The sequence below is a fragment of the Citrus sinensis genome, chromosome 9 (assembly GCF_022201045.2).
Source record: "Citrus sinensis cultivar Valencia sweet orange chromosome 9, DVS_A1.0, whole genome shotgun sequence".
Classification (NCBI taxonomy): Eukaryota; Viridiplantae; Streptophyta; class Magnoliopsida; order Sapindales; family Rutaceae; genus Citrus; species Citrus sinensis.
In genome coordinates this window covers 23,384,999-23,396,743 of record NC_068564.1, presented here as the reverse complement: position 1 = coordinate 23,396,743, position 11,745 = coordinate 23,384,999, and the positions used below count along the sequence as shown (strand labels likewise).

General features: G+C 32.4%; 2 protein-coding genes across 4 annotated transcripts; one reads left to right on the top strand and one right to left on the bottom strand.

The window, feature by feature from the left end:
• Window positions 1–2,696: 2,696 nt before the first annotated feature.
• Window positions 2,697–5,875, bottom strand: LOC102612804 (ABC transporter G family member 9-like). 3 transcript variants are annotated; one of them, XM_052433233.1, is made up of 6 exons: window positions 5,685–5,875; window positions 5,492–5,599; window positions 5,141–5,294; window positions 4,090–4,873; window positions 3,679–4,001; window positions 2,697–3,567 (listed from the first exon to the last, which is right to left on the bottom strand). In XM_052433233.1, the coding sequence occupies exons 3-6, from the start codon at window positions 5,258–5,260 to the stop codon at window positions 2,908–2,910; spliced, it is 1,887 nt and encodes a 628-aa protein (XP_052289193.1). In that variant the 5' UTR covers window positions 5,261–5,294; window positions 5,492–5,599; window positions 5,685–5,875; the 3' UTR covers window positions 2,697–2,907. The 3 variants fall into 3 exon arrangements, with proteins under 3 accessions (XP_052289193.1, XP_024950375.1, XP_024950377.1); XM_025094607.2 differs by having other exon boundaries at window positions 5,492–5,875; XM_025094609.2 differs by having other exon boundaries at window positions 5,141–5,875.
• Window positions 5,876–6,422: 547 nt separating this feature from the next.
• LOC102613103 (beta-glucosidase 18-like) lies at window positions 6,423–10,147 on the top strand. The gene is made up of 12 exons (XM_006464647.4): window positions 6,423–7,226; window positions 7,315–7,381; window positions 7,504–7,562; window positions 7,664–7,739; window positions 7,832–7,906; window positions 7,990–8,077; window positions 8,186–8,438; window positions 8,567–8,682; window positions 8,840–9,092; window positions 9,176–9,278; window positions 9,386–9,494; window positions 9,698–10,147. Exons 1-12 carry the CDS (start codon window positions 7,053–7,055, stop codon window positions 9,894–9,896), a joined length of 1,572 nt encoding a protein of 523 aa, XP_006464710.1. The 5' UTR covers window positions 6,423–7,052; the 3' UTR covers window positions 9,897–10,147.
• Window positions 10,148–11,745: the final 1,598 nt, after the last annotated feature.

Below are 11,745 nucleotides of genomic sequence, written 5' to 3'. Positions count from 1 at the left end.
TTTAGGCTTTATTCTGTTTTCGATTCTAGTCAAAGAAATTAAAAAAAAAATTGAGATTTATATGAGGTTAGGGAAATAGAAATACAGTTTTGAAGAGATTGGTGTTATGAAATAGCAATATGCAAAAAACCATTGTATTTAAAGGCTATTTTTAAGATGTCATAGGTGTCGAAAGTAAAAACCTAATATTCGAATTTTAGTATTGGGTTCATTGAGTAATATTGTGGATTTAAATAGTCCCACCCCAAAATAAATTTGTCTCTTTATCTTTTTCGCTTTATCTCTCTCTATCTCTAAAATCTTAGATTTTGTACATCACTATCAAAAGACTCTTTAATTTTTACCCTGCAAGTGATTATTTACTTACCTTTATGATAAATAGACGAGTGGAAAAATAAGCTCTTCTCCAAATATGAACAAGTAAATATTATTTTAATTAAATCTTCCCCCCACTAAATTTAACTACCCTCCACATTTTTTAAATAAATTTAATTGCCCTCCATTTTATCACTCCAATTATTTTAATCAAATCTTTATTTCCAAATAATTTTGTGATGGTTTTAAATGTCATTATTATTTATTTTAGTATTTTTATTTTTTAATAATTCTGTTGATATGCTCTAACATATATTTTCTATTATGTTTGTCCATATTTAATTTAATGCATGCTAATTAAAAAAGGACTAGTAATTAATAAATTAAACATATAATATTAAGTATAAATTACTTGAAAACATACAACAATTTGAAAAAACAAATTGCAATGAGATGTGTATGAGATTTAATGATATTTAGTAGGATAAAAAATTACCACTCAATAGCTATTATTTTTTAACAGGAAAAATAAATAGTAATTATAGTTATTTTTTTCTCCCCAGTGAAAATAATAAAATATTAATAGAAGATGAAAAAACTTGTTCAGCAAAACTGAAAAGTGAGAAACATATCTTAATTTAAGAATCCTAACTAAAGTAAGTATCTTTTAGAGTGTTTATTATTGATGCGGCTCTTTAAATAAGAAGTAAAATCTAATTTGAAGAGGTTTTGGTAATGCCCTAAGTGCCTCTTACGTGGTTGGTCCTCTTAGGTAACAAGTTTATATTTAAATTTAAAGTTACAAATTCTCATCTTTAATGTATTTGAACTTTTCTACAATCATCTTGTTTGTTGCTTGTTTTTTTTTTTTAAACAAAACCTGAGTATGATTTCTTTATTTAGTTTTTTAAATTTTGAAAACAATCCAAACATGCTCAAGTTTAATGGTCTTCGTTCTCCTAAATGAGCAAATCTTCAATTAATTAATAAAATTATGAAAATTAACTCAATTTATGCACGAGTTAAAACTCAATTGCAAAGAAAGTCATTGAGTTCTTGACAAATACAAACGTATTAAAATTGTGGGGCTTGGAGGTTTGGTTTCCACTATCTTGTCCTTAAGATATTGGATATTTAAGTCTTTATTTATACAATTAGTTTAAAATTTATCACAAATAGTTCGTAAAAAACATAAAAATACTACAAAATAATTATAAACTATAAGAATAATAAAGATATTGCGATCGTGAAGTGTGCATGTACTCTCTACATAGATCAAGTTTTGGCCCATCTATAATTGTATCGTCCTTTTTTAATCTACATATCTAAACTTCGAACAAGGCCTAATGTGTATGTGGTCGTTATGTACTTGCCCTGAGCCTTGATAAAAGTGTGTTGTGACATTGCCATGTTGTACGGAGTGTGCCATACCTTGTGCCATGTTCGAATACCCTGACCCACTTTTTAAAGCCTTGATAATGTGTATGTGATTGTTCAATCTCTTTTTAAAATTTCAGAATTTTTTGAATTCGTTTGGTACAACAAATAATTTTGTGAAATTTGTTATTCTACTGAAGTCACAGTTTTATAGTGCAGCAATGTCTGTTTTTAAAAAACATATAAAATTAAAAACGAAGTCAAATCTCGTGAAACAAAATTTATTCAATAAGCTCTACATGTCTTGTTTTCGGAAAGATAAGTTTTTAAGAAGAATCGTTTAGAAAATATATGTTTAATTTCGAGATATTCATGTTAATTGTCCAAAATTGTCTAGTGTGTTTATTGTATCAAGGATTGATTAACAAGACTCAATAATAAATCAAAGCCCTGAGCACATCCTAAATCATGTGTAATGATATGTAACATTTTAAAAGCATGCCAATTGAAACCCTAAATAGAGTGATAGGAAAACTTGTGGACAATAGGGACAGTAAAACTTATCAACTGTTATGATTCTCTCCTAAAGAAATGTTTGAATCCTAGGATATGAGTAAGAGAGCAATGAACAATAGAGAAAATATAAGAACACGTTGACTTAGGGCTAAGGAAGAAGGAAAAGTATGAATTTATAAGGAGTCCTAAGAAACCCTATTAAATTTGAAAAAAAGTAAGTTTTTTTCTAAAATTATCTCATGAATAATCCTATTTATATTTTTAGGAACATGATATCTCCTTATCTGAGTATTACTGAGGTTTTAAGGATCTTTTGTCATGTGTCTTTTAGTGGTAGTGTATGGGTAGTGGTAGTGTATGGGTAAGATTTAACTTCTTTTACTTTTTTATTTATTAACAACCAATCAGTGATTGAGTTATTTGCTCAGGACATGATCAAATCATGAGAGAATCTTTATCCGTATTTTTAATATCCTTATTAATAAGGGTTATATCCATATATGATTTCTATTAAAACCAAATTTCCATAATTTAAATTATGGAAATTTAATTTGGCGTTACATGAATATTCGTTAGAGAATAAGATTAAAACCACGATCATTAGAAGAAAAAGACAATGATGAACACCTCTAAAACTAATTGGTAAAACTGTAAATGGAGACAATTAGCCGTATAAGCAATTAACATGAAAAATCAAATCTAGTTTCTCGTTGCCCCAATTCTCATAAGAGCAATGTAAGCAATAAGCCGATAGCCCACAAGCATTATGGCTAAAGCAATCACCGAATAATATTTCCTATGAAGCCCTACTTTTTTTATAGTTGGATGCTCTCCAACCAAGCATAATCCTCCCGAATCCCCGCATGGATATGTTTCATTATAATTATATTGAGACCCCAGCAAAAGTTTGTACGTATGGTGACCAATTGATAAATATTCGATCCATGCAATGAAAGAGGGCACATTTTGCACATAATACCCTCCTGCTAGCACAAATAATTGCATGATGATTGATCCGAGTATCGTTGCAGATTTTTGTTCCATTACCATTGCACCAATGGCAAGCCCTAGGCCCTGTGACACTAGCACAGAAAATAAAAGAACAAACAAGGTTTCAAAGAAATTTGAAGCTGTTGGTTTAAGGCCTGCCATCCAATAAGTTATGGTCACAAAAACTGTGGGAATAACAAGCTTTATTGGAAGGTCACTGATGATTCTTGACATGAAGTATGCTGAAAGCCTGTACATTCCTGAAGATATTTCCTTTTCGAGCATCTTTTGTTCCTGTGGGAACGTGAAAATACATTCCAACATTGGGAAAAATCCCCAAAAGTCACAAAAAAAGAAAAGAAGTCCAATCTGCAAGCATTTTTTGCCAAAACAAAATTAATTAATTTACAAAAAAAAAACTATTAAATCAACATATTAATTAATTATATATGTATATCCAAAAAGTCAAGAAATTGCTACCTGATCTTGTATTTGATAAATACTAGATTGCCACCATAGTAGTCCTGAAAGGAAAGCAATCACAAGGACTTCAATAATCTTGAGGCAGGAAAACGATTCGTCCATGATTTCTTTGATCCCTCTTCTGAGCAACACACGGAGTTGTTGCCACCAAGTTGTTGAGAATCTTCTAAATTGCTTGTCTTCTGGTTGATCTTGAGATTCATTTTCATTTTCTTGTGTTAGCTCAGCCTTCAATTTGTCGGCAAGATTTTTTTCATATTGAGAAATTAGAGTTTGCTTGACCAGGGCTTGCTCCTTCCATGATCCATTTGATGGCATCCCTACACATTAATGATGCATGCCTTACATGGATACTCTTATATCTGTTAATTATAAAAAGCTATTGTAAAAGTTAATTAGCACATATACCGCTTGCTAGATCTAGAAGAAAATCTGAAGGGTTCGTAGGCACTGATGGGCAATATCCGATGCTCGCAAAATAATTCATAGCACCTGATGCTTCTCCAGAATATAAAGGGTAACCTTCTGATAACAATAACACCTTATGAAACATGTAATATAGCATATTAGAAGGTTGATGTATTGTCATCACAATTGTTCTCCCTCCATTTGCTAATTTCAACAATGTAGATAAAATCTGTTGAGCTATTGTTGAATCAAGACCCGAAGTGGGCTCATCAAGAAACAATAAGCTGGGGTTTATCAATATTTCTTGCCCTATACTAACCCTTTTTCGCTCTCCCCCTGAAACTCCTCTTGTCAGTGGCCCTCCTATGAGGCTATTCTTGCACTCGCTTAAACCAAGCTCGGTCATCACAGCTTCTGCACACTTGATTTTTTCTTTTTCGGTAAAACTATTAGGTAATTGAAGAAGGGCAGTGAATACCATTGTTTCCGTGACGGTCAAGTAAGGGGAAAGCACGTCCTCTTGAGTAACGAAGCCTGTGTTTCGCGTCATTTGATTCGAAAAAGGCTTCCCGTTGTAGGTAATCCTTCCATTGATTCGCCCAAGTCGACCCCCCAATGCAGTTAGTAGTGTTGTTTTGCCACAGCCTGAAGGGCCTAGCATGGCTAGCATTTCTCCTGGTTTAACCATTCCAGTGATTCCCTTTAATATTGCTTTTTCTTCAATTTTTTTGTTGCTTCCATAGAATCCTTTCTTCATTTTGATCTTGTATACAATGTCCTCAAACTGTAAAACAATGGATTAAATTAAAAAAAAAAAAGTTAAGCAGCAATGATGAATCAAAATAAAAGAAGTTTCTTTAGTTCTAATATATTTTCCTTAATTTGAATTTCAACATAAATGAACATTTATTATTAATAATACGTACAAGATAATCCTATAATAGAATACTAATTAATAATAAAAAATCTAATTATACCAATGATTTTATAAAATAAGTTTGAAATAATTATAGACAACAAATGAAAGACGCATCAAATACGTGTTACGTACCTTCAATGTAACAGGATGTTTTGCTCTAGTGAAAACATCTGATGCTTCTAATAATTGATCTTCTTTCTGATCAGTTTGAGCTTCATTAATGTCATTGGCAACCACTTTAATCATCTCCATTCTGGTATACCAAACCCAGCAACATACAATTGATCTGTAAAACAAATATTCTTTAATGCCTAGTGACTTTTAGTGATTCATCTTCTGGGTGTGACTGAGAGTTTATATTATATAGGCAATGAATATTACATGTAATGTAAATTAAATAATTTTAATTTTTCCCGGAAATTAGAGCTTCTTTGATGGTTCATGCTGGAGAGATGAGAGTTTTTAAGGCTATATATCCCTTACGTTTAGCCATACACTCTTTTGATGGTGCCAGTTACTAGAATCTGGTCGCTGCCTTCTTTTTCATCATGTATCATCAATATATCTATCTAATGTGCATGCAAAGAGTACCTAAAATGAAAATCAAACATATTAGTCCAAAAGTATATTAATCAATGGTTTCATTGCCACAAAAGTATATTTAGGAAATGGATACTTTTGATCTAGCTTGCTTCAACCTTCGTTTCCCATGTGTATTTATTTTGAATTCAAACAGAACTTGTTTCTATTTCCTATAGTGAACATCCGCTCCCTACTGCATCCTACACAAAATCCCACCATTTATATTCTAATGTAACAGTTTTTATCTAAATCTAACGTTGAAAATTATATGGGAAATTTTAAATAATTCTCAAAGAATATTATCTAGAAGAAGAAAAAATTATTAGATGAGTAATATATGCTCATTGCTAATTGCTCCATTCTATCAGGTTGATACATGAGTCATGATAGACATGTCCCAACAACCATAGGTATATGAAAAATATATTAGATGAAAAGAAATATTATATGTTTTTCTCTGTTGTAAGAAAAATATATAATCGATTGAGTGTAAAGTTTAGAAAGTTTAGAAAGTTTAGAATAGACACGTCTCAACAACCCTCTGTGGATAAGATTATCTTCCTTATTAGCTTCATTTGGGCTCTGTCTTATCATATAAATAATAACAAGTATTGCTTTCATTAGGTGAGAATATTTCTATAAATTCAAGATGACTGCTTTTTTTTAATTATTCTAATGTCATCAACATCAATCAGTCACATTCCATATCACCAAAGACGAAAAACGTGCGGTCGAATATTTAAAAATAAAAAATAAAAAATAAAAATAAAAGATTATGCTGGTCTGCACCATGTTTGGAGTTTGGCGATGGTGAACATATTGGTTAACACAGAGCTTAATTGATCAGCTTTGGCCAGCCAAATCAGATCTACTCTCAACGCAAAGCTTAATTCGGTAGTCTTTGATTAAAAATTTAGTACCTTTAATCAGAATCTTCATTTTGAGCTTTATGCAAGTCCTTTTTTTCCCTCCCCTCCCCCACCACCCAAAAAAAATCATTGGTATTAAGACTCCACTCATAATAATCCAATATTTGGGGGGTTATTATTTGGTGATTAAAATTATATCATTAAGCACGAACTTTATTAATTAGGGGAGGAGTTGACTTTCTTGAAGATCTCATTTACAGTGTACTTACATCACTGCGGATAATATATTACCATAATCGGCAGTCACCAAACCATTTTGATGACACGTACAAAAGAAATGCAGGCAAATTATAGCCGTAGATGGGCCTGAAAACGAAAGGAACCACTAAATCAGGCTGACTTGTCAAATAACGAACCAATCCACTGCAAATTCATCAACTTTTGTGTCTACAGCATTCTGAGCTCAGTATCGCTTAGACCCTTACACAATGCGTGTGTGTGTGTGTGTGTGTGTGTGTGTATATATCCATTTTGCTTGGAGCGGTAGTAGTGTTGGCTGTCTCACTTTACCAAAGGAATAGAGAAAGCCACTAATGATCTCTAAATTTCATCACTTCTCTGCTTTCCTCTTCTTCCTTGTTCTGCTTCAGCTTTGGCCTGTTCTTTCTTTAGCTAAAAGCACTTGCAATGAGAACGAACAAGTAGATGTCAAAAGGTCTGATTTCCCAGATGGGTTCCTCTTTGGCACAGCCACTTCTTCGTTTCAGGCACGTCTTAGTTTTTCTTGTTTCATTATTATTTTTATTCATTGCTGCAACGGTTGTTTGATTTTCTTTCTGATTTTAAGCTGCACAGGTTGAAGGAGCCTATCTTGAGGATGGTAAAAGCCTCAGCAACTGGGATGTTTTTAGTCATATCCCGGGTAATTAGTTAAACGATACCTTTGAACAAATATAAGGCATAATCTTAGAATATGTGTGTGTGTGTGTGTGGAGGGAGAGAGAGAGTATTTATTCAGCAATATTTGATCAATCAATTTTACAGGGAACATAGAAAATAATGATAATGGGGATGTTGCTGATGATCATTACCATCGCTTCTTGGTAAAATATCTTAACTTGTCAAATTTTTTTTTTTCCCCAATTTCACTTACCTTATGGCTGTGAATTTCTTCTTATTATTGGTTTCTAAATTTTGTTCATAGGAAGACATTGGGATAATGCATTCTCTTGGAGTAAATTCATATCGATTTTCGATTTCATGGCCTAGAATTTTACCTAGTATGTCCTTCATATCACTATATTCACTGTAAATTAGGTTATTATTTCAACGGATTGATATATATAACAATGTTTTTGAGCTGCAAATGTAGAGGGAAGATTTGGTAAAGTTAATCCAGCTGGAATCAATTTTTATAATTATCTTATAGACAATCTCTTACTCAGAGGTAAGATACTTTTCAAGAATAAATAACTGTAAATTATTCCTTGAAGATGTTATAATATTTGAAGAGATGAATTGATAATGCAGGAATTGAACCATTTGTGACAATTTATCATCATGACTTTCCACAACAACTTGAAGAAAAATATGGGTCTTGGCTCAGTCCTCAAATGCAGTAAATCTCTGCTTTTATGCTACAATTAAGATCTATTTTTTGAATCCCAAATATTGTTTAGGGGTCAAATTCTGCTGCCAAAAGATCTGATTGAACCAATTCTTGCAGGAAAGAGTTTGTTCATCTAGCCAAAACATGTTTTGAGAATTTTGGTGATAGAGTTAAGTATTGGGCAACTCTTAATGAGCCAAATTTATTAACCGATATGGCTTATATCAGAGGCACGTACCCCCCAACTCATTGTTCGGCACCATTTGGAAATTGCTCTGTTGGCAACTCTGATACAGAACCTCTCATTGTTCTGCATAACATGTTGTTGTCACATGCTAAGGCTGTTAAGCTATACAGAAAGCACTTTCAGGTAATGCATTGAGCACTCTTTTGTTGAGTTCTGGAGACAGTGCTTTTGGAGAATACTCTGTTTAGAGTCTTTAGACTTATATATCCTAATTATTATTGGTTTGGTTGAGAAATGGAATGCTAATGCAGGAAAAACAAGGTGGTTCAATGGGAATAGTTTTGCATTCAATGATGTACGAACCGCTGAGGGATGAAGACTCAGATCGCCAAGCTGTGAGTAGGGCCCTTGCTTTCAATGTGGGCTGGTAAGTCATAAATGCTTGATTTATATGAACCAAATTATTGCAGTGTATTATTAATGCCTTATAAATACATAAGATATCATAGATGTATAATAATACATAAGATATCATAGATGTATAATAATCAGTAACGAGGTAGTTGATTTTTCTCTTCAATCAGGATGTTAGATCCCTTAGTATTTGGAGACTACCCTGCTGAAATGCGTGAATATCTTGGATCTCAATTGCCAAGGTTTTCCAAAGAGGAAACTAAGTACGTCAAAGGCAGTCTTGATTTCATTGGCATCAACCATTATTCCACTCTGTATGCCAAGGACTGCATCCATTCTGTTTGTGTTTTGGGTAGCAATCATGCAATCCGAGGCTTTGTTTACACCACTGGAGAACGGGATGGCATCATGATCGGAGAACCGGTGATGTGATCATAATTTCAGCTTAGTCGTTATTCTCCAATGCCCCCTCAGCTAACAAGTTCTATTGTTTTTGTATTGAGCAGACTGGGAATCCAAGATTCTTTGTTGTCCCAGAAGGTATGGAGAAAATTGTAGATTACGTCAAAGACACATACAAAAACATCCCTATGTATGTGACAGAAAATGGTATGTGGCACAATTAGAAGTATTTTTTTTAACACTGATATATTTTCAGAAGATAAAAAAATTGTATTACATAGAATGAATTTTTTCACTTTCCATTTATGTTGTAGGATATTCACCACCAAAGCAGAAAAATCAACGATCTCAAAATTTAGTTGATGATGTCAAGCGAATCGAGTACCATTCAGGCTACCTTTCTGCTCTGGCCAGAGCTATAAGGTGAGGCTTACGAGTTGATGACCCACCATATACAGAGAAGTACATTTTTTTCGTTTTTGCCCTCCATTACATAATCTTTTGTCATGTTACCAGTATATAGACATATCAAATGGATCAGTGTTGATAATGTATGATTTATGCAATCAATAAACTTTATCGTTATCTATCTACTGAAATGTTGGATGACAATAATGTATTGGTAGGAATGGGGCAGATGTTCGGGGATATTTTATTTGGAGCTTGATGGACAACTTCGAGTGGCTAGATGGCTACTCCGTCGTGTTTGGTCTTTACTACATTGATCGTCAAACGCTTGAGCGAACTCCAAAGCTTTCTGCTACGTGGTTCAAAAATTTCCTCACAGACAACACTAGCCATACCATAGAAAAGAGCTCAATCTAAAGTCTTTCAAGAAAGCTTCTATTGCCGCTAAATCATGGAATAGGAGTGGGAATGTAATGAACTCCTATGGTAGGATTCTAAAATTCAAAAGCTGTCTTTATATGGGCTGTTGAAAGAATTAAAAACTGGGCTACATCCAGATAAATTCTGGACAGCCCAACATTCTTAATACACCGAGCCTTGGTGTCCACTACCTTTTCTATATAAAGGCGTCCATTTATTTATTTTACTTTTGATTATTACGCTCTTAACCTTTGAGTCAAATGACCGAACAGATGAAAGAGAAAAACATCACAATTCAGCAATGGGATTAAAACAAAAACCTTGTTTTTACGCAAAACTTTACATATAATAAATTAATAATGAATATAATTAATTGATAAATTAATCAGTTATTAATTTATAACTATAATTCTTATTTTTCTAAATTAATATTTTGTATAAGGTAAAATTTGTTTATTTAAGTTAGGAAGTGGTAATGAGTTTGGTTCAAAACTAAAAGGTTTACAGTTTGGTTGGATTGGAATAATTTTAAAGTATAAATTTTTAGAAGTTCGGAAGTTGAAATTCCTCCCCCACTTGAGGGATATTAAAAAAACACGTTTGACAAACTTTAACTTCTCTGTTTTTAAAAGCTATTATTTTGAATACAACCCTAAAATCTAGTGTAAAAATAAAAATGATAAACATTTTATTTATTTTATTTTATTGTATCCAATTCAATTTAAACACAGTTTTCTTTTTATTTTAAACAAATTTTTGCAGTACTTAAAAAAAGAAATTTAACTTTTAAAATTTATTATGTTTACAATGTTCACATCATCCTAATATTAAATTTCAAACTTTTTTTACATAATATATTCATTCACGGCTATTAAATTCTTAGTTTATTTTTATTGCTTGTATGTGGTACATTCTCCTTTGTTCTACCTATTTTGGCATTTCAGAGCATTTCACATATAAGCAAATTTGTAACAATTGGGTGCTTCGAGGGAAACACAAGTCCCCCAATATTTGCCTTCGAGTCAAATTAGTAAAATAGCCTTCTCATTTATTCAATATATCTTAAAATATGTACAACCAGTACAATGTTAATTCCTCGCAATTAGGGTGATCTACTCAAAGGAATCAAGACTCTTAACAAGTAAGACCTATTTAATTACTAAAATATGACTAACTCAAGGTCACGTTAAACAGCCGCGTCCTAAGCTTGATGACTTATTCAAAGACACTTGTTTATTACTTGTTAACATTATGCCATGTTCTTTTTTTTTTTTTCTTTAGTCAGTCGTGACTTAGTCATTATTTATTATATTATTTTCTTTCAATTTGTCAATAAAGCTCCCCTCGTACCATCGAGGTTACCCAAAAACACACACACGTAGTTGTTATAACTTCTCCAAAGAATTTATATTATAATAACATCATTCTGTCAATTGTATTAAAATATCGGCAATTATAGATTAAAGTCATCAAATTTTTTTTAATTACAAGTAAAATGTTATTAAAAATTGTTCTAGAAAACAATTTTACTTTTTCATGCTTCATTGTTCTTTTATTCAATTGGTTTACATTTCTTTCTGATTATAAGCTATATAGGTTGAAGTTGCATATCTTGATGATGGTAAAACTTAAAAGCCTCAGCAACTGGGATGTTTTCAGTCTCAGTGATATCTCTGGCAATTAAGCTGATACGTTTAAGATATAGTTCAGTTTGAAGCTACCGTTGGAATAGTCCTACTTGAAGGTAACTTGAGTGAGTGCTTCTGTCAAATCTTCCCCTATTCAACTGTTTTAAAACTACATGCGCCTTCCTTCACGGCTGGCTGGCTGGCTAAGCTGGGAAGGC